Source organism: Prunus persica, chromosome G3 (assembly GCF_000346465.2).
Source record: "Prunus persica cultivar Lovell chromosome G3, Prunus_persica_NCBIv2, whole genome shotgun sequence".
NCBI classification, from domain to species: domain Eukaryota; kingdom Viridiplantae; phylum Streptophyta; class Magnoliopsida; order Rosales; family Rosaceae; genus Prunus; species Prunus persica.
In genome coordinates, this window is record NC_034011.1 from 13,899,609 (window position 1) to 13,923,084 (window position 23,476).

General features: G+C 35.6%; 1 protein-coding gene across 2 annotated transcripts; it reads left to right on the plus strand.

Moving 5' to 3' along the window:
- LOC18766095 (phospholipid-transporting ATPase 2) lies at window positions 233–22,368 on the plus strand. Of its 2 annotated transcripts, XM_007198885.2 has the most exons (25): window positions 239–485; window positions 597–817; window positions 1,377–1,590; window positions 4,416–4,532; window positions 6,255–6,347; window positions 6,469–6,643; window positions 7,835–8,001; window positions 9,020–9,124; window positions 10,685–10,782; window positions 10,888–11,030; window positions 11,845–11,941; window positions 12,065–12,174; window positions 12,252–12,416; window positions 14,624–14,778; window positions 14,943–15,023; window positions 15,192–15,312; window positions 15,960–16,066; window positions 16,486–16,617; window positions 18,165–18,318; window positions 19,684–19,801; window positions 19,954–20,127; window positions 20,277–20,328; window positions 20,757–20,884; window positions 21,144–21,294; window positions 21,752–22,368. In XM_007198885.2, the coding sequence occupies exons 2-25, from the start codon at window positions 693–695 to the stop codon at window positions 22,088–22,090; spliced, it is 3,321 nt and encodes a 1,106-aa protein (XP_007198947.1). In that variant the 5' UTR covers window positions 239–485; window positions 597–692; the 3' UTR covers window positions 22,091–22,368. The 2 variants fall into 2 exon arrangements, with proteins under 2 accessions (XP_020416388.1, XP_007198947.1); XM_020560799.1 differs by lacking the exon at window positions 20,757–20,884 and having other exon boundaries at window positions 233–485; window positions 21,752–21,862.

A 23,476-nucleotide genomic window follows, 5' to 3' on the forward strand; every position in this document is an offset into this window, starting at 1 on the left:
ACCCGCAGCTCGCCTGGACAAGCTTGGCCTGCTGGAAGCGCGCGCCTGGGCTTGGGCCCTGTCCTGCCAGTGCTGGAGGATGGAAGCACTCTCATACAGCAGCTCGGGCTATCTTACCTTGGGCCTTGCCCGGGCTTGATGGACCCCAACTCTTGCCCAGGGTGGATGTCACCGCTGGAGCTGATTGGGAGACCAGGGGGCCTTTTGCCTGGGTTGGACTGTCCTCCTCGAATCCATTCGTCCAAAAAAGTCCTCTCCGAACCCAATATCTTTCTTCTCCTTTATGCCGAGGGACCAAGAATCAAACGTGGGTTCATCAGTTATTGCCCTCTCCCTCATGTACCCTCGTTTGCTCGTCTGCGGAGCAGCGACCTCGTCTATCATGTGTTGTTCTCGCCTCTGGAACTGAGTCGTTAAATCTTTCGTTCCAGATCGATACCGTACCGTGATTGGGTACGCTCGATCCAGATCGAAATTCGTAGGGGGTGAGCGAATTAGGCAACTCCTTACTTAGTTTCCATCTTAGTGTTTGTTCCCGGTATAAAATATCTGATATTCTTGTTCACAGTCTGATTCATTCATTTTTTTTCTTTCAGTCCCTCGTTTTTTGTATGGAGCTTCTACATGCTGCCAAGCACTGTAGTGAACTTGGAAATAACATTTGAACCTCGCCATGTGCTTGTAATTCAGCAATGAAGCGCTACATCTACATCAATGACGATGAATCATCGCACCATCTTTACTGTGACAATCGCATATCAAATAGAAAGTATACTTTGTTGAACTTTCTCCCAAAGAATTTATGGGAACAGTTCAGGTGATTTAGGAGTTGATACTTTTGTTTTTATATGTGTTGAATAAACTATTGGTTAGTTATATGTTTGAAAATTTTATTTGGGAGGGTTAATTCAGCGGAGTTCATTCAGTTAATTTGCAATGCGTTAAGACTCAGAAAGATCTCTCACTTTATTGGACTTCACTGCAATTAAGCTTTTCTTGAATCCATTATAGCATATATGGAGATATTGGGGATAATATGATGGTTCTTTAATTATATAAAGGAAAATGCGGTGTTCTTTTTTTCCATCAATAATTTCTGGATATTTCATTACTGTTGTGGTGCATGTTATGATATTGTGGATAATATGGGGCACAAGTTTTGCTAATTTTATGATTTGTATCCCCTTGGTTTTAATTGTTGTGGTCTTGCTCTCAGCTCTTTTTTCTTCTTCTAATTTGTTTTGTTTGTCCCTTTTTAAAGTCACCTTTTTTGTTCACAAATCTGGTATATAGGCTGAATGTATAAACATAAAGATTTTGAGATGTCTTCCCGCACCCATCCCCGCTTCTCTAACAATTATTACATTTGTTTTCAGCCGCTTCATGAATCAGTATTTTTTGCTGATTGCTTGTCTTCAGCTATGGTCACTTATTACTCCAGTAAATCCTGCCAGTACATGGGGCCCGCTTATCTTCATTTTTGCAGTCTCTGCAACGAAAGAGGCATGGGATGATTACAACAGATATCTCTCAGACAAGAAGGCAAATGAGAAAGAAGTTTGGGTTGTTAGGCAAGGCATCAAGAAACATGTATTACACTTTCTCAATCCTATTTTATTTTTCAGCAGTTAATGTTGTTTAACTTCTGAAATTAAATAGAATAACAAAGTCAATTAACAGTTGTTGTCAATCTATAAGGTGGGTTAGCTTGCTTAGTATTGATTGGCATTCTTTAATCCTCTTCATGTATTAGCAGTTCCTGAGATTTCAACTACTTGTTGGATTTTCCAGCCATGATGAGTTTCCTAAGCTTATTAGGACTAATAGTCTTGGAGAATAAGAATCCTATTCCTAATTGGTGTTGTTTTCCCAATTGAGGAGGGCTTAAAATACTTGGTAAGCAGATTCCTATTAGTATTAGATTTCCTAATTGATGAAGGCCTTTATCATGGCTATATAAGGAGATCTGATGTGCTAGTTTACAAGCATCAGCATCAACAAGCAAGAGAGAACAATATTCGGAATTCCATTCCACAGAGAGAGAGAGAGAGAGAGAGAGAGAGAGAGAGAGAGAGAGAGAGAATATTGAAGGGAGTTAGAGTGAGAGAATATTAATTACCATTCAAAAAGTTAGAGTGAGAGAATATTGAAGGGCAAAGTGTGTGTGAGAGATAAGAACAGAGATAAGAGTCTTTTTTTGTTGTCTTGTTCTTTCTAGTTGTTCATCAAGTCTTGAATCTAGAGGCTTGATAAGATAATTTGTTGTACCCATTATTCATATAGTGGAGATCTGTTGTTTTGTCCTGTGGACGTAGCCATATAGCCGAACCACGTTAATTCTTGGCGTTCTTATCTTCTTGCTTTTTTCCTTGGGTTTCCTGAGTTCGTTTGTTTTTCCTATTCTTGAACGAGTAGCACAATACTACTGTTTTCTTATAGTTAATTGTGATGGAGGATTCTGACTTAAAGGATGAGAGCATGGTATCAAGCCTTGTTAAATCTAAACCCTAAACCCTTGCCTATCAGCTGTTTTGAATAGGATTTACATGAGAAGACTCCCAATGACTCCAACAACACATTTTCTATGACAGCCAATTAACTCAGTAAGCTACCCCGCCTCCTGATAATTTAGATTTCTTCTAAACCCCAAATCCCAGCTCAAAGGAAAAGGGATAACCTGTGTAAACGAGGAAAGAGATTGCAGAAAGCTGTTTCCCCTCTTTGTCCGTTTCCCATCCCAAATTGACAAAATATGTCAAAGAATGAAGACCTCATCATTCAACCCCTATTTACACCTACAGCATATCAAAGAGCTCTCTTGTGAAAGCCTCCATAACCATTTCTGTTAAAATAATCCACACACTAGATCTTGTTCTTTAATGTAACCGACAGCAATAGACTAAACTAGCAAATATTAGAAAAGTTAGAAACACACAAGAATTATACTGGTTCGGCAGAACTTTTGCCTACGTCCAGTTGTGATTTCTCTAGGTAGAGAAATCACCACTCCTTTGATTAATAATAGAGATTACAGAACTTTTGCAACCCTAGAACTAATCTCAAAACTCTCGGCTGTCTCTGGCTGTTTTTCCTCCCTAGAATAAGCCCTGCCGCACCCTATTTATAGATATAGAGTTTTCTTACATGTCCCAAGGCTGATTGAATTCCTGTTCCTAAGTGGTTAGGAAATTACACTTATCCAAATCCAAATAGACATCTAGAAATCCAAACCTAAATTGAATAAGGAAAACTGAAATTCTTTCCTAATCCCTCTAGGACAAGAATCGGTATACCTCTAATTTTCCTAAAACAATCCTAAACCAACTAGGACATATTTGACGAGCCAAAATCCTAACAATTTCCCCAGTAAAGCTTCATTTTTCCTTACTAAATTGTCAACACCTAAACCCCCCGTTTCCTTCAAATGCATTGCTCAGTCCCTTGTAACCAAATGATCCTTCTTCCCTTCCATTATTCTTTCCCACAGAAAATTTCTCATTAAACATTCAATTCTTTTTGACACTTCAACAGCAATTTGAAAAAGTGAAAGGTAGTAGATAGAAATACTAGTAAGAACAGATTGATAAGTTTTAATCTTCCACCTCTAGATTTACAGTGAAGAACTGAATAAAAAAGAAAAAGGAATAAATGTTAACCATGTACCTCAGGATGTAACCTTTATGAACAGTAGAAAACTTAGTTAGAAGAAAAGATGGAATGAGTATATTTGTACTTATGTATCATTTAGTGGAGCAGATGTCATTATACTAGATGCGGGGCACTGAAAGGAGTTCCCAATACCCAATAAGAGCAATCATGTTAAGATGTAGACACCGAAGAATAATAGATCAATGCTAATGTTAGGAGTCTTATGACGTATGAGGTCATTTAAACTGGTTCATGAAGATTAGTGACCTGTTTGGTTATGGAAGTATTTATTTATTTTTTTGGTCTCCCTCTTTTTTTTCCTTCATGTACTGTAAGAAACTCTCCGTTTTAGGAGTTAATATGGGAACAACAAAAAATAACTCACAGACCAATAAAAGAAAACTGGAAAATTACACTATGCCATACCTGTTGCAAATTCCACCGAAAAAGAAAGCACGTGATTCATATGTGACCTATTTTGACATCCATAATATAGTTGCACACTCGTTTTAAAGATACGGAGTTAGTCATAGGTGGCAGGCACATTTCCAGAAATTAAGGTAGCAAGTGTGATTAATTTTTTTCAAGGTTGCAATTTGCAACAGGGCCCCTAGTCCAGGTGGTATTGATATAATCTTTAGTTCTCAATTTTTTTATTTATTCAACAGTCTCATGGATTAGATATTTGTCATCCACTTTTCCTTAGATTTTGCTGAACTAATAGCTTGATGTTTCTTTTTTCTTTGTCTGGTTTCATCTACTCTCAGATAAAAGCGCAGGATATTCGTGTTGGTAACATAGTTTGGCTTCGAGAGAATGATGAGGTGCCTTGTGATCTTGTTTTGATTGGCACCTCAGAAGCACAAGGCCTGTGCTATGTAGAGGTAATAATCCAACCATTTGTCTGATTCTTATTGTGAATTTGGCAAAGTTCTAAGTAGAAATTTTATTAACTCTCTCTCTCTCTCTCTCTCTCTCTCTCTCTCTATATATATATATATATATATACAATATAAGCTTATTTGAGGGGACACTTTGTAGGGCCCACTCCACATTGTATATCAATGATCTGAACCGTCTATATTTCAACTCTTCATTCATAGATCATCTTTGAAATAAATTAGACAAATCGTAAACCATTAAGATATCTAATTGTGACGAAATAAATAGAAAAACATTGTGTGTCCACAAAAAACACTAAAATGACTACCATTTAATCAAATGGTTATATGTTTTCCGATATATGGGTGACTTTTTGCAGAGATGATATTTGAGGGAAGACCTAAAAAATTGATCATTCAGATCATTGAAATACAATGGATCGTATGTCCTACAAGGTCACATGTGAGCCTAACTCTAAATCCGCTGCAGTAATCCAAACCTCCCATTTGTTAGTATCAATTCAAGGAGCAACAATATAAAACTTCAATAAAATGAAAGATCATTAAGTTATCTTATTATGACCAAATAAATAGGCTAACACAGTGTTCCAATTAAAACTAAAATGTTCATGATAATAATTGAATGGTCAAACTATTTTCCATTTTGTTGGCAGGCATAATTTTTAAATGGGGATGTAAAACTTATGACGGTTCAAATCACTGAACCGCATTGTAGAATGGCTCCAAAAAACATGATCCCTTCTAGATTCTCGTCTAAGGGGACCTATCTTAAGGAGGGTCACCTTTGTAGGGCCCCAAAATGTATTTTATTTTAATGACCCGAACCATTAATTATTGAGGTCTCCCTAAAAGATGGCCTTTGCAAAAAATCTTCCAAACTAGAAACTATTTAATCATTGTAGTGTTTTTTTTTTTCTTTCTGAAAAGCCGTTTTTGTCTATTTATATTATCACAATTAGATGTCTTAATGGTTTACAATTTATCTATTTTTTCTTCTCAAGTATGATCTATGAATGAGAACTTTAAAAATAGACGGTTTGGATCATTCAAGTACGATTCTGACTTGAGGGACGCATTGTGGGGGTGCACCTCCCAGTGTAGTTCTAGGATCTGATTGTCCAATTTTTAAATCTCCATTCAAGAATCATCATTGCCAAAATTAGGCAAATGGGAAACCATTTAAAGAGATGATTTTTTGCATGTATGACCCTTGAATGGACTTGAAAAATGGACGGTCTGGATCATTAAACCACATTTCAAGATGGACCTACAATGCGATCCTTTAATAACATAATTTAAGGGATCCCTCAATATAATGTTTGTGTGTGGACATATATATATGTTCAACATGATCAATGGTCCACATTCAAAGAGAACGTTTCCCGCTATATATGAAATTAGTTAAGACAGTTCCATTGAAAGCCAAGAGGACTCACAATTTTAGAATCTTACCAAATATTCAAGCAAGCATGAAAAACATAATTGGATGAAATTCTAAAAGAGTTTATGTTGGGCTCTATTTTTTTTAGTTTTTCTGAATTATGATTTGAGTAAGTCTAAATGTGACTGCAACTCTACAATTAAGTCATTACATTGTTTTCCTTTTCTTTTACTTTGTTGCAAGTATGATGTCCTTAAGCATTTGAAGGACCTAATATGTTTTTGCTCTCTTTGACGGACCTAATAAGATAGCGTATTTTGCAGACTTCTGCCCTAGATGGAGAAACTGATCTGAAGACCAGGGTTATACCCCCAGCTTGCATGGGGATAGATCTTGAATTGTTGCACAAAATTAAGGCAAGATTTTCACATACCTAATTAATAATCACAAGTAGAGGATTTCTTGTTCTGTTGGTATATTTAATCATCATATTATCATATTTTTTATTATTTACTTGTCAATACTGTTTCCATGCAGGGTTTAATTGAGTGTCCTAATCCTGATAAGGACATCAGAAGATTTGATGCAAATCTGCGGTTGTTTCCCCCATTTATTGATAACGACCTGTGCCCATTAACCATAAAAAACACACTACTTCAGTCATGTTACTTGCGGAATACAGAGTGGGCCTGTGGAGTAGCAGTCTACACTGGCAAGTACTTATAAACAAAATGTCAAGTTAGCTAATCATATGCTAGTTTGTTTTATTTGTGTCCTTTTATCTGGACTTTTTTTTCTTTCTAATTCTTGGTGTAAAATTTACTAAGAATTGAAGTTGTTGAACATATTTAGAATTGACAAACATTTTCTTTCTTGACATTGAGTACTTAATTTCTTGGTACATTTTTCAGCCATTTTCCCCCTTGAACTTTACAGAACTGGTCAATCTACCCTCCACCGTCAGAGTCCTGGCAATTCTTCAAGATGCCATCAAATAAAGTTACATGTTATCACTTTTGAAAGCCTTTTAGTCATTTCATGCCATATCCTTTACAAATAGTGGCCCTAAAAGTCATTAAAATGAGGAAGTGATGAGCACCTGACTTTCCAAAATGACATATGACGCGAAATAACCAAGAGGCCATCAAAAGTGAGTCACGTGTGACCGCATCTTGGATGGATTTTCTAGGAATATGATGGTAGTGGGTATATTGACCAGTTTTGTATAGTTCAAGAGGGAAATTGACTGAAAAAAAAGAAAAGGGGGTGGGGGGAAATTGACCTCTTAAAAGGTGATAAACAGATTTTTGGTTATGAGTTTGTCCTACTTTTTGTTGGTTGACACTGTAAAATAAAGAAAGGGATTTGGGTTGCATGTTGATCCTGTTGGATGCAGTGAAGGAATGCATAGATTTATTTAAGCTATTTAACAATTTAAGTTTAGCCTACCCCTTCAATTGTAGATTTGGTACTACCTGGTGCCAGCATGATAAATATGATTTCTTTTCTTTTCTTTTCAAATTTCGTCCATTTCCTGCTGCGCTTTGCTTACTTGACAAGGAAAGGAAAGTGGTGGGGGAAATTAACTTTCCTATATGTTTCCTGTCTTGCTTAGCAGGAAGGATGTGAGCTATATGCAATACAATTTTACCACAGGACCTAGCTTTCCCACAAATCTTATCGTGAAAATTTGATGGGGTTTTTGAGAAAATAGAAGAAATGTTATGAGTATAATTTTTGTTACTAACTTTTCTGGCCAAACAACCATAATTTTATAAGAGTCTTTATCTTGCGAACCAAATCCAATGAAAGTACTCTTCTTTTATGTTGTTATGCTTGTGATGATCTCATCAGTTAAAGTAGTTGATTTACATCTCTTCTTTAATTCTGTTCTATCTTTTAGGCAATGAAACCAAGCTGGGTATGAGTGGGGGCATACCTGAGCCAAAGCTTACAGCTGTTGATGCCATGATTGACAAGTTGACTGGAGCTATATTTGTTTTCCAAATAGTGGTGGTGATGGTTCTGGGCGTTGCTGGTAATGTATGGAAAGATACAGAAGCAAGGAAGGTATGTCACAACTTGAAAGATTGCAATTCTCTTCGAGTGTTTGACTATAAAAACTAGTTTTGTATGCAACAGTTGAGTGTACATGTTTTAGAGGTGCAGACTATATATTGATCAAAGATGACAGTGAACTAAATGATCACATATGATTCACTGAGTATAGGAGTTTCAGTTCACCTTCTATCATACTAATAAAGGCTTTCATGAATCATGATAGGAAGCGCTTTATGGCCACTGCTTGTCTATCATTAACTAGTTTCAATACATCACCAGCGACTTAAACTACTGGGATTATGGAAGTTGAGGGGGATTGGGAATTGTTCTTACTTTTTGGTTTAATTGAAACTGGTTTTGATGCTCTTGGAAGTTGTCAGGTTATTTATGTTGTATTCAGTGGGCAGCTTGTCTGCAGTTTGCTGTACTTCTCTTTGTAGATTACAAATAAAATATTTGTGTTTCTCTTAACAAAACTATCGAGTCTATTTTAATAAGATAATTTTCTTCAAAGTTGTGGAATGGTCGAATTGAGCTATTCATGAATTATAATCATACTGCCAATTAAACAGTGAACTTATTAATTGCGTGTGTGCATTGGTTTCCTAAGATGATTTCAAGCTTTTTCCGCAGTTACGGGCTAGTTTTGTTCCCTACAAAGTTTTCGCTTGAATAAGTGAAGTAATATGGTCTATCCTGTTAGTTAAGAATTGATTTGACAGACAAAATTATGTTTTGAGTGATTTTGATTAATTTATTCTGGGCGTGTATCTGCAGTGGTATTATTGTGAGGATTGTCATCTTCAATTTTTTAAAGCATTATCTTGTCTACTTGATTTTTTTAGCCGAGAGTGACTCAACTCTGATTTGATTGTTTTTTACATGCCCTATCTGAAAGCACATTGTTCTTCTCAAATTTTCATATACATGTACACTAATTGGTTTTTAAAACGTCTTTTACCTTTCTCGTCTATTGAATCTTATCATCAATCATATACCCAATTTTCTTTTTTTGTTCTTTTTGTAGCAATGGTATGTTTTATACCCAGAGGAAGGTCCGTGGTACGAACTATTAGTAATCCCTCTTCGATTTGAACTACTATGTTCCATCATGATACCCATATCTATTAAGGTAAGCTTGTGAGTTTTATGCTGATAGTTTTGGTTGTCTGCATTGTTGTCCCGTGGTTTAGTATGTTGCCATTTTTTTGACATGCAGCCAAGGCCTGTTTTGGAGAACATGTTTTTTTAAGAGCTTAAGACTCTCTTATAGAAAAAGATCTTAGGACTTTCATCTTTTCTTTTCTTTTGTTTTTGGTTTTTAACTATTAGTTCCCTGATATATTTTTTGCTTGTAAAAATCAGAATATTGGTAAAATGGTTATTTTCTCTGTTTTGTATTTTAAATAGGTAACTCGTGGGCAGTGCAGTAAGTGACAATATATCTAGGGGTTAACTATGTACCTCTCTACCCAACAAAATAAATAAAGTTTGAAAAAGAAATTTAAAAATTCAAAGGGTAAACTTTATACCTCTACCCAACAGCATGGACAACTAACCAAATTGCTACCTACCACAACCAAAATAATGATGATGATGAACAACAAGAAGAGGAAGTACATTTACAAAGACCCCATCTTTTCCTCATTTTGGATGGCAGATGTTTCTGATATGTGTCAATGCCGTGAAATCGTGTTTCCACTGATTGAAAGGACATACTCGCTTTCATGTTACCAAGTTCCCAAGAATATATGTGTCCCAGGGATTGGAATTAGTTGATAGGATAGTGAAAGAATGGTCTTTCTCTCATGTATGGACATAAAACTCTTACAAATCGTAGATAACGCCCCAAAAAAATTTCAAACATGATATTAGGGAAGTAGAACTGTTTGAGAAGAGTTTTTTCAACTGCACTTGTTTATGCATATAATGAGGGAGCCAATCCTTAAAGGATGTACTTTCTTGGCAGGAAATCTAGGTGGTATTGTGAACAATTGATGAAATTTTTGGTTTGGTTTTACCAAATCGGTTTGAATTACAATTCGCCTGGACATTTCTGTTCCTATATAATTTGCGATTTCCAACTCCCACAGTTGACATAGGAAATGTCAATAAACATCTCTCATTCCCATATAAGAACGGCTTATGTGACACCCAAAATCAACTTTTTATCAAACAAATAGTTATAAGAAAGTAAACTTTGAAAAATAAATTCCAATATACTAGTAAATAATGTGCAAAAGATTTTTTCATCATTTTAAATATATAGAGAACAACTAATTTATAAGTAAGAGTTTGTTTTGATCTAATGAAATTTAACTTCTTCTTTTTTAATACTTTATTTGTAGTTGAAGATCAGTTCAAATTAAAAGCATAGGAACTGAAATTTATCAACTCTAAAGAACTGTAGCTGTTATGAGTTTGAGTTCTATATAACAAGTTATTAATTGCTGCAAGAACAAAGTTTTTTAAATTTCAACATAAGTTTGAATAGCAGGCTGTCTGGGGTAGCCTGTTATGTCTTTCTTAGTCTGGATGTATTAACTATTAAGGTGATATTTATTCTTAATAGTTAATGCTTCTAAATCTGTGTTCTTTATAGTAACTGCAGATTATTAATGAATTTTTGCAGGTCAATTTTGTGGACTGCACTCCTTGCTTTTTAAAATAATGAAATGTTTTGTCCTCATAGGTATCTCTCGACCTTGTGAAGAGCTTGTATGCGAAGTTTATTGATTGGGATAATGAAATGATTGACCAAGAAACGAGTACTCCAGCCCATGCAACAAAGTAAGTTGAAGTGGTATTAAAAGAACAAAGCCACTCATTTTTATTTCATAAAATAATCAAGTTAGATTGTGATTGTATATAAGAGGTGTATGTTTTATGTGGCAGTACAGCAATAAGTGAAGACCTGGGACAAGTAGAGTACATTTTGACTGACAAAACGGGTACCTTAACCGAAAACAAAATGATATTTAGAAGATGTTGTATCAATGGAATTTTCTATGGGAATGAAAATGGGAATGCCTTAAAAGGTTTGGTTCTTTCTATTTTTGGAACTTTTCCTTGCTTTCCTGTTTATTGTCATGTGTATTTTTTGTATTTGAACCTCTAGATTTGTTGTAAAGATATTATGTAACATGAGATGGCAAAAATATAACTAAATCATATTTGTTGTAAAGATATTATGTAACATGAGATGGCAAAAATATAACTAAATCATTCTTATCCCGATATATGAGGTAGCTAATAGATTATACGAATGAATTTCAAATATGGGCCACTTGGATATGCCTTTACTGATGAGTTGGCTAAATGGGTTTCTCCCTTAAAGAGTTGACTTCTGGTAGTTCAGAAATATTCATATATCATATATGTAGGGCATGAGTTGCTGACAATATTTTATAAATAAGTCTCCCTTTAATTATTTTTCCATGTTTCCTGGTTGCGTCTCTGGTAGTAGAAGCTGGGATAAATATTGAAGAAAGCCGTCAAATGAGGTTGGACTTATAATTATAATTCCACCCTGTCATTGCTATGAAAATCTAGTGAGGCAGCCTTCTGATATTCTTAGGGGGTCTAACATTTGTTATATAAAGATTTGTTCCACTATTTTATTTTCCTTTTGGTTATTGTAGGATTGTGAAATTGTCGCTCTGTTAGGCGTGTATCCTATCATCAATCTAAATGGAACATTAAGTGCAATGAAGCATATTCTGTTACAAACAGAGGAGATGCTTATTTGTACAGATGGATTTTTTTTTTTTGACAAATTTTAGGACCTCTTTCATATTTTCAGAACAATGTATGAACTTCAGTTTCTGATAAATTCAATCCTTTGACATGCAGATGAGGAGCTCATAAATGCTGTTGCCAGTTGTTCTTCAGATGTTATACGTTTCCTTACAGTTATGGCAATATGTAATACAGTCATACCTATTCGAAGGTAACCCTCACATTTTTCTGTTACTGATTGGATTTGAGGTTCTGAGATTTTTTGTCTAAAACAAAAGCATACATTAATTACTTTTGATGCACTTATTGTATGCACCTCGTCTATTGTTTGTAGCAAAAGTGGAAGTATCTTGTACAAAGCGCAATCTCAAGATGAGGATGCTCTTGTTCATGCTGCGGCTCAGCTACATATGGTTTTTGTCAATAAAAATTCAAATACTCTTGGTAAAAGATTTTGGCTATTGCAGTAGATTGGTTCTACTTGTGGGAAAGATGATATAATTTTCACTAATAAATTGCAGAGATCAAGTTCAATGCTTCTACAATTCAATATGAAGCCCTGGAAATTCTGGAGTTCACTTCTGATCGGAAAAGAATGTCAGTAGTGGTGAAGGATTGCCAAAATGGAAGGATTATCCTTTTGTCAAAAGGAGCAGATGAAGCAATTCTCCCTCATGCATGCGCTGGTAATAGATTTTCTTTTTCTTTCTTTTTAGTAATATGTACTTTGAGAATTCTACTTAGTACTACTCATCACTTTTCAAAAAGTTTGTCTATGAAAAAATGTTAAATGTATTAGTAGGGATGCCCTTCCAAACTAGGTTCCCAGATTTGAGATAAGCTCTGTTGCACCGATATGCCGGATTTTGGGGGTATGCTTGTATCCAATACGGCCCTGATACGGTACGGCATCGATACGTATCCGATACGCCACATGGCGTATTGTAGGCTTTTCTGGGATGTTGACTTTACGATACGGCTCTGATACTCCACTGATACGGTCACGATACGCTGGCTATACTGCCCCGATACATCAAGGGGTAACTTTGACGGCAACCAAAAGTGAAGAAGAAGAAAAAGGAGGAAGAAGGAAGAATGAAGAAGAAAAGAACTTGCGCCTGCAGATTGCAGCTGCTGCGAATCTGCAGTTGCAGACAGTTGCTGAGGCGGCTAACTAGTGAAGAAGATGATGTTGCCCTAATTACAATACGCAGCGTTTTAGTTACATGTTAGGTGGCCTTTGTTAAAAAAATTGTCTTTTACCTTAAGTCTGATGCATTCATTTGGGCCCAGCCCAAAAACTGAAACAAGTCATATATGGCCTAGAAAAACATAAATAACCAGAAAAAATGGCCCAAAATGCTAATTTTACGCACACACATATATAATATATAATTTTACATATATATGTTTGTATATTTATGATTTTTTATTTTTATATTATTTTAATAGCCGTATCGGTGCCATACCCGTATCCACTTTTTAGAGATTTGCCGTATCGGTGTATCGTATCGTATCGCCGTACCCGTATCCGTATCAGTGCAACATAGATGATAAGTCATTCACATGTTGATTCTTATAACTGGCCTTGCCCGGCAGACTTAATATGGATCATATATTATCCTACTAGCTTCTGAGATTTGATGATAACCGACAAGTCAGTCACATGTTGATTCTTATAACCGGTGTTGCCCTCTGCAAGACTTTATATGGATTATATGTGTTCATAGTGTGAGGGTTTTTAGGGTGTCATTTGAATATGTATTGTCATCTCTAGTGATTAGAATAGTCTACTATTGTGGTGGGTAACTGGGAAAGGTAATATTTTCAGAGGATTGTTGGCTGGAGGAAATTACTCTGTAGATGCTGTTTCCCATGTTGCATTCTCTTTCTAGAAAACATCATCAAAGTATTTAAATGGAGATGCTATCTATTTTCCTTATAAAATTGGGATTTAGGCTTTAGGAGGAGTCTTAATTATTTGGAGGTGGAAGAGTTTGCTTCACTGGAAGGTGCTCGCTTGTTTCCTTCAATAGCAGATGTTACGAGTTGGAAGATAGATTGGTGAGGGAGATTCCCTTGCAAATCTTATAATAGCTTCTTATGCATCAGAGCAGTTCTATCTCACTTGCCACCTTATACTCACATTTGGAAGTCAAGGGTTCCACTGAAAGTTAAAGTTTTAGCTTGGTAGGAGGCTTGTGAGAGGGTTAACACCTGTATCAGATACAGAAGAGAAGGCCCTACAATTTTTTTTTCCTCCTTACTGATACATCTTTCATAAAGAGGATGAGAAGAGTGTGGATCAAGTGTTTCTCCACTGTCCGTATCCTTAAATTTGTGGTGGAAGTTGTTTAAGGAAATTAATGAGTGCTGGGTCATTCCAAAGGGGTGTTTCAAGTCTTTGGGGATGGGCAGGATTGGATGTTTGCAATCTTTGGGTAATTTGGATGGACTGTAATAGAAGATTTTTCGAGGATTCCAAAGGGTTAGGTCTGGAAGATCTTTCCGCTATAGTATTTTGATCAGCATTGTTGGCATCAGTTTATGCAGACTTTAGGGGGATTCTTTATTTGTCAATTCTGTTGGATTTGTTAGCTGTGGTCGCGTGATAATTTCTTGTGATTTGTTTAATTGTGGTTCAGTTTGTTCTCTGATGATGTGAAATGTGTTGTCAACTTAGGTTTTTTTTGCTCTAATTATTTCTTCAGTTACCTGTGGTCTTCTCATCCATGTGCATGTACATAATTTTTTCCTTTACTACAGATCGTCTCTTTTCCAAAAAAAAAGGAAAAAGAAAAGAGCAGGGACATGTCAATTACATTGAAAAGAACTTTTTTGTTACTGTATATCAATTACATTGTCATTCAGTAATCCCAGTTTTATACTTCAGGACAGCAAACAAGGACATTTATTGAAGCTGTTGACCAATATGCTCAATTGGGATTGCGCACGCTATGTCTTGCTTGGCGTGAACTAAAAGAAGAGGAATATCAAGAATGGTCTTTGATGTTTAAAGAGGCTAGCAGCACATTGGTTGATAGGGAGGTAAAGTGCACATCTGAATGTGTGTTTCTAATATGTGATTATTTATGTATGTATTGTTACATACATATTTTCCATTACATTTGTGATTGGGTATGTACATACACTAATACACATCTATGTGCATCTATACATTTCCTCCTCTAATATAACAATTTTTTTTGCAGTGGAGACTAGCTGAGGTCTGTCAAAGATTAGAACATGACTTTGAAGTTCTTGGAGTTACTGCCATAGAGGATCGCCTACAGGTGAATGTTACCATAGAGCTTTGAAATATAATTCTTCCTACATGTAGGTTTGCTCAAATTTTTAGTGATTGCTGATTGTGGAAAGATGATCTGCTTAGTGTTGAATATTTTTTCCTGGTAGTTTTTGGATTCTTGAACTGATCATTTTGTTGGTATTTAAATTTTCAGGATGGTGTACCGGAGACAATTGAGACCTTGAGAAAAGCTGGTATAAATTTTTGGATGCTGACTGGAGACAAACAGAATACTGCCATACAGATTGCTCTTTCATGCAATTTCATTTCCCCAGGTAGTTGAAATTATCTCTCTTGGAGCACTTTATTGTATATTTGAGTTTGCACTTGTTCCAGTTTAATTGTGTGTACTTTTTGTGACAAACCATTCAATGAATGAGTAAGGCTGTTTATAGCTGATTGAAAGCAGGAAGGGAGGTGTATAACTATCTTGTTGATGACTCATATTTTAATGCCTCTTTTTCTTGAGAATCTAGGCTAGGCAAATTGGTTAATTCCAATAAAAGCTTTAAGAAGCAATCCAATGAATTCCAACCAATTAAATTCAGATAATATAATTTTTCAAATTGAGCAAAGCACCAACATTGGTGCAATTCAACAACCCCCCACCATTGATCTAGAAAAAAGAAGAAGCAAGAATTGTATAACAATAACAACAACATTATTCACAAAGTTGATGGCACAAACAAGACAAATAAAAAACCCTAAGAACTCATGTATTTCTTCTTAGTGTCAAGCTCATTTCTAATCATTTCACTACATTTGGTCTTTTTATATAAATTAACCAAAAGATAATTTCCGCATGGTGCAAAATTTTCTGGTCCACGTGACGAAGTAGATGCAAATGAAGTATATGGTTTTTCCACTTCTACATATTCTTTGCACCATTAATCTTTGCTTGTTCATCCTCACTCTCTGACAGAGCCAAAAGGTCAGCTTTTGTTAATTGATGGCAAAACTGAAGATGAAGTTCGTAGAAGTTTAGAGAGAGTTTTACTTACAATGAGGATAACAACTTCAGAACCTAAGGTACCGCGTTTACTGATGGCTTATATTATATATAATACATTTAAGTTTCCTTATTTCTTTTGCAATATAAGGGAAGTTGCAGATATTCTATGAGAAAATCTAAATCCTGAATTCGTAATTAGTTAGCCATGCTAGAATTTTGGTGATTATTCTGTTCTGCTACAATTCCAGGCATTTTAGGCGATTGAATGTGAATATATATATTTTTCTCTGAATTACTTCTGCAAAGTGTGTGCATTACATTAGGCATATATGTGTGTATATATATTTATATTTCTTTTTGGTACAAATGTGTAGCGGTTACACCTTAATTTGTTCTAATGACTTCTGTTAAAAGTTTCAGGGAAGAACTTTCTTAATTTTTTTTTAATCTCCCTATTTTATTTTATTTTGTAGTTTATATTTTCCCTTCTTAACAGGATGTGGCATTTGCCATTGATGGCTGGTCCCTTGAAATCGCACTGAAGCATTATCGGAAAGATTTTACTGAATTAGCAATATTGTCAAGGACTGCTATATGTTGTCGCGTAACGCCATCACAAAAAGCTCAGGTGTTCTTTAGCTTTTGTTTCTTTGGTTTCATTTCATTTTTCTTTCCTTATGTTATTTTTTCTTTTGAAGCTTGATCCATAGATGCAGAATTTTAAGTGTTGTAAGTAGTTTTGTTTTTACTTAATCTCAGATAGTTATGTATTCTACAGTTCTAAAAGGGAAGTTTCCTATGCAAGAAAATATGCACTGAATAAGAGCTGGGCGATTATCCCTACCCTCAGTAGTTTACGAGTTTACAGCAGTCTCCTTTCAATATCTCCCATTAAGCCGTGTTGTGAAAAAGAAAAGGAAACTGAGACAGTTTTTGGCCTTGGACATAGATTTGTCCCAAAGATAATTAAAATGCGTTTTAGAAAAATCTTCTCTTATGGTAGCGTGCTCAGTTCCCTTGGAAAACTTTCATCGTTGGGATAGCCATACACATTTACAGAGCAATTCACATTTTTTTTAAAAAGAGAAACATAATTTTATTAAGTAAGAAAGCTAATACAAAGAGTGGATAAGGAATCCACAATCTGAAGAGAAAAAAGAAAATACAATAAAAGACCACCCAAAGAGGTAAATTAGAAAGAAAGAAAAATATCTAAACTGGTCTCACTTCACAGCTGCTAACAAATCCAACATTATAGAAGAATTCGAATAATCCCTAAACTCAGTAGAAACCAATGCCCATAAAGCTTCCCAAGACCTCACTCTGTCCCAGAGTTTGTAGCAATTCATCTGGCATCATCAAATGATAGGGACCTAGCACCAAAGAATGGGTCTTTCCTTTTGTTATCACTTCACCTTTCATAGGTTTTCCTAATCAATGAAGTCCTCTTCTAGCAAACTCATAACTCTAGTTTATACTGAACGGAAATGGGCTAGGCAAAGTCATGGGTCCAAATCATGTCATTTCTACCTATTACTTCAACTCTCGGAAGTAATGAGGCACCTCGAAATTAGTCGGTTTTATTGAGATTGGGGCAGATCTACATGAGCTTATCCCATTTTCAATATGTTGATCTTGTAAACTTGACTTCTAGTTCATTGCTTAATAATTAGATTTCTCTAATAGAAAAGGCTTGAAAAATAAGAAAATAGACGTTGGTTCCTTTTTCCCTCTTATATTGATGATTTGCTGCCTGTGCATCTTTCTAGATGTGTAACTAATGTTTAAAGTTGACATGCATCACAATGAACAGTATTCGTGATGAATTCTAGGATTTATTTGGCCATGGTACTTTCATTTTCTTGATATAGCATCATCGGTACACGTCCATTTCTTTAAGTGGTTTTAAGGGGCATCTGAATCGTGCTGGTTATAGATTCTTACAATTCTACTTGATAGATATGCTATTGAATACAGAATTCTTTCGAAACTATGAACATCTTTCTGCAATTGTAGAAGCTCTGTATTTAATATACTGCAATATGTGTCATATGAATAATTAATGTTCTTTAATTGTATGATGGAACTGACTGGTATTTGATATTGTCTGTGTGATTCTGTTCAAAAGGAAATATTGGAAGACCATTTGATTTATGTACTGCTTATATTCTGCAGCTTGTGGAGATTTTAAAATCATGCGACTATAGAACATTGGCTATTGGGGATGGTGGAAATGATGTTAGGATGATACAACAAGCTGACATTGGGGTTGGCATTAGTGGGAGAGAAGGACTGCAAGCAGCTAGGGCAGCTGATTATAGTATCGGGAGTAAGTTAACCGATACCTTTGTGTTTGTGTGGGGTGTGCATTTGTTTTCTGCGCTCTAAAGATATATTTTGTTCTGATTATATTCCTAGAATTTGGTTTGGCTATAAAGTTTGGACGCTAAGTGGAATATTTATGTACCTAGAAAAAACTTCTCCACAACCCTTCCATTTTTTGATATCTGTTGTATGTCTGAAGGACTCAACATGATTCTTGCACATGAACATCTCATGTTTGTTTGCAGTCAAAATGTTAAACAAACATGATTGGATCATGTACATATTTTTGCTTTTTTGTTTTTTGTTTTTGTAAAAGCTTTTGTTTAGTATCAAGAAAAAGAAGCAACTGTTTACACTTGTGGTGTATGGTAAGCTATTGAAATTGAGTTCATGTAAAAGATTTTTATTAAAAGTTGTAGATGAGAGACCTTACAAAGTACTTTTCTTGTAAAAGGCTCTACGATTCTTATTCAAAATGTGATTGTCATATCACAAATGTAATTCAACTCCCCTAAGCATGACCTTTCCTTGCTTGGTACCTTTCAAACTTCTTTATGGGAAAATCAAAATCTTTATATAGCATTTTGATTATAATAGAGAAGGTTGAACTTGATGAAGGTGATAGTTATAGTATCCTAAAATCTTTAAAATCTTGTAAAATTCTCAATTCAAATAATTTGAATGCTAGGGAGTTAAAGATTCTCAATTCAAATAATTTGAATGCTAGGGAGATGTTTCTCTCTCTCTCTCTCTCTCTCTCTCTCTCTCTCTCTCTTGTTTTTGTTTTTGTTTTTTTTTGTTTTTTGTGGTTCTTAGGAGCTGTTACTCTTTGCTGTCTGTACTCTTTCTGGGTAGGGGAGTTAAGAATACAGTAGTAATTTAGGTGGTATGGGAGGAAAGAAACAGAAGGATCTTCGAGGATAGAGAAGATGTGGACTCTCTGTGGGACAGGAAGACATTCCTGGCTTCTCTTTGAGCTTCCTAGTCCAAGCACTTTAAGGATGTTCCTTTTAGTTTGGTCCATTTGGAGTGTCCTTGCTTTGATTTGGTGCGGGTCTTTGGGTTGTATTTTTAGGTGTTTGATTCTAATGGACTCCTTATCCATTTTGTTATGTACTTATCTTTTCTCTATTCAATAAATTTATTGTTTCTTATACAAACAATTAAAAAAAAAGGGCACATGTCTGGTTAATTCTAGGATGAACACAACCTACGAATGAGATCAGCATTCTTTTCATCATATTGAATGCAGTTATCAATTGTGTAACTGTAACTATGTTTCCTGTCCAAAACATAAAGGAGAAATAAAAAAATTTAAACTCTGTAATTGCAAGTCCCTGACAGTATGACTGCTTCTCCTCATTTGCAGAGTTCAGGTTTCTGAAAAGGTTAATACTTGTGCATGGGCGTTACTCATACAACCGTACCGCATTTCTCTCCCAGTATTCTTTTTATAAGTCTCTGGTTGTCTGCTTCATCCAAATTTTGTGAGTTTCCATGTACAATGGTTCTTATTTACAGCTTATTCTCAATTTCAGCTCTTCTCGATAGCATTTTTTGTTGGAGATTTACTGGAATCTTCTCTTTGTCTTCAGCATCATCACTATTTTCTGGTACACTGACTTTGGAACAATGTCAGTTTTTCTTTTGTTTCAGGTGTCTCTGGAACCAGTCTTTTCAATTCTGTTAGCTTGATGGCTTATAATGTTTTCTACACCAGTGTTCCTGTTCTAGTCAGTGTTCTTGATAAAGATCTTAATGAAGATACTGTGATGCAGCATCCACAAATTTTATTTTACTGCCAAGCGGGGAGGTTTGTTTTTAAGCTGCACTGTCCTTGTTTTGTTTGCAGTTTATATGTGCAAAACCTTTTCACTTGAAATTGTAGTGGGCCATCTGCTGTGCCTGCTAACTATTACTTCAGTTTGGTCAATGTGAGTGAACTTTATGTTCTTGAAACAGGCTTTTGAACCCTAGTACATTTGCTGGATGGTTTGGGCGATCCCTTTTCCATGTGAGTGTTTGTGAACATAGTTTCATTCTTTCTGCAATTATTGTCACTCTCTTGGTTTTAAGTCCAAAGTTTTCCCTTGAAAGTTTTGTAATCGCAACTGAACATAGAGGTTGTTCCAGTGACTGTTCATAATAGATAGATAGATAGTTGAAGCCCACTGTTACTCATAAGAAGCTCATTAAAACTGTTAGAATTTTATGGTTACCTTGGTTAATGTGGAATATATATTTGACTTGTTAAAACTGTTGGATGTAGCAGTCAGATTCCAAAGACAATCTATCTGAGGTCACTGTGGCATGTCAATAAAAGGCTTTGTAACTCATGTCAAATCAGCTCTAGTTCCTATAAATTAGTTGTTCTTCTCTGGTTTAAAATTTTGCCCCTGTTACTTTTCTCCATTGATTCTAATACCAGTTATGGGTTGTCAGGCAATTGTTGTGTTTGTGATCAGCATACATGCCTATGCCTATGAAAAAAGTGAAATGGAGGAGGTTTCAATGGTAGCACTTTCCGGATGTATTTGGTTGCAGGCATTTGTATTGACATTAGAGACAAAGTAAGTTACATCATGACTGGCACTTGTATGGTGTTAACTTGTTTCCAAGTAATTATCTATCTTTCTCAGTCAAGGTGTGAGTGTCTTGGTAATCGCTAGATAATTGTTCAAGTCATCTCCTGGTAAAAGAATTATAGGAACCTTAAATGTAAACTGTTGATTTTTCTTGACTAGACGCTTCAAAAGCTTAACTAAAAACTTCCGAGCAAAAATGATTTTGAGTTTGCTCTGACTGCCTGGGTTTGTTTGATTTCTACAGTTCCTTTACAATATTGCAACATCTTGCTGTATGGGGAAACTTAGCTGCCTTCTATATCATCAACTGGATCTTCAGTGCCATTCCATCATCAGGGATGTATACAATTATGTTTCGCTTGTGTAGACAGCCATCTTATTGGATGACAATGTTGGTAAGTTTGCCTTTGCTATTTTTGCAGTTATTTGTTGTGTGGCTTCTTTCTAAATATCATCATCATTAGTTTCTCAGTTATGTAATTGCATCATTCAGAGTCATGTTATGTTGGGGTGTGTGTAGTCTCTCATAACTATTTTGTTTTTCTGGGCAATATTTTGTAAACGTGGCTTCTTTTGGTTGAAGTGGCGGGTGGTGATATGGAACCACCAAAATGGTCTACTGAGAGATGAACCATTGTTCACTCAGTTACCCTTGACTATCCAACGGATGATTTGATTTCTACTTACAATTTCATGTTCTCATCTGAGTTTTGAGGTACCACAACAGTACTGAATCAAGGAACGGACCAACTGTTCGTCCCCCTTGATGCAACCTGTGGTTGGTAACCTGGAAAGCCAGAATATGGTGCGTATAGTTCCTAGGAGCTGACAGAAACTTTACGTGCATTGCAGCTCATAGTTGCAGCAGGGATGGGTCCGATTCTAGCTCTGAAGTACTTCCGGTATACTTACACACCAAGCAAAATCAATACACTTCAGCAGGCCGAACGGTTGGGAGGGCCTATCCTGTCGATTGGGAGCATTGAGCCACAACCAAGAACCATAGAAAATGATGTTTCTCCGTTATCAATAACTCAACCCAAGAACAGAAATCCAATTTTTGAACCTCTACTATCAGATTCACCAAATTCTACTAGAAGGTCTTTTGGTTCAGGAGCACCTTTCGATTTCTTTCAATCGCAGTCCAGATTGTCTACTTCCAACTACTCAAGAAATTGTAAGGACAATTGAGTTGTATAATTCTTTTAGAGGCATTAAATCAAACACAACTCATTATACGTGCGAAAAGTTGAACTGTAGTGTCAATTTTTTTGGTAAATCAAGCATTGTACGTAGCAGGTATCGATGTGAATACACCTCAATTAAATTAAAGAGTAACCTCTTCCTTTTTTAGGGTAGAATAAAAGATAATTCAATCACTGAAAATCGTGTCTGCTTACTTCTCTTGTAGAAATTATTGTATGGTGTTGGAATACATCCACGTGGTATAATCCATTCACGTTTTATAACATGCGTGGACAACATGGTTTACATTTCCCATTTTTAAGGAGGCATAATTAATAAATATTAACTTATAACACATGACATAGACTAGTTATACTACGTGGTCATATTCTAATACCTTCATATTTTGTGTTCTTGCATTTAAGAGCAAAATGGAATTGGGCACATTATTGTTTGCTTATTATTCGCTCAAAACCTTACCAATGTGATTACAAAAAATAAAAAACAAAAAATCTTACCAGTTTGACTGCCAAGAAAACCAAAAAAGTTACCAATTTTGGAAGGAAAATGCCGTACTTATTTTTTTGGTTGTTAAATTTAGTGAAGTGGATGAGGAAACTCACATACAGCTTGAACTCAGGATCAATCCAACTCAAACCCCTTCATATTTAGAATATTGCAAGCTAACGTTGTGAGGTGGCAATAATAAAATATAATTGATCTTGTAACAAAATAATTGAACAAAAATACCATTTACAGTTGCAATGCACTGATTGGTCTAGACTAGAGGTATGCACTTCATCTTTTGGAACAAAATTTATTTTTGACACAAGAAGTTTGGATCCCAAAACATAATAAAATTAAACACCCTCATATATTATTCTACTTGCAATTCAATTCATGTCATGATGAGCTCACAAGTTTGATCTGTCCATCTTTATCTGCATAAATGTCAGAAAGATTCACCATAAAAGTTCCTCTGTCATCTGTCCATGCAGAAATAGATGGATCATAAATGGCTGGGCCCACCCTCTTCACAAAAATGTACCCATTCACACGTGTCAACCATACCTTAGCCATAAGCATTACTTATCAGCAGCATGGGCCTTTTGTCCCCAAGCAAGCACAGCTTTTAATTTGAACCCAAAAAAAAAAAAAAAAAAAAAAAAAAAAAAAAAAAAAAAAGCCAAGAAAAAATAAATTAAATAAAAATTGCAAATTGTGACCCTTTGGGGTGGTCATTTTATCATGGGTTGCTCCCCCACACCCACACCATTTATTTGTGAGGGTGTTCCAAATCATCACCTAATTCAGCAGCAGCATTGCACCTAGCCAACAACAAGAAGAAACAAACAGGCCCTACTAGAATTTAAAGCTGTGTATATTTTCTTT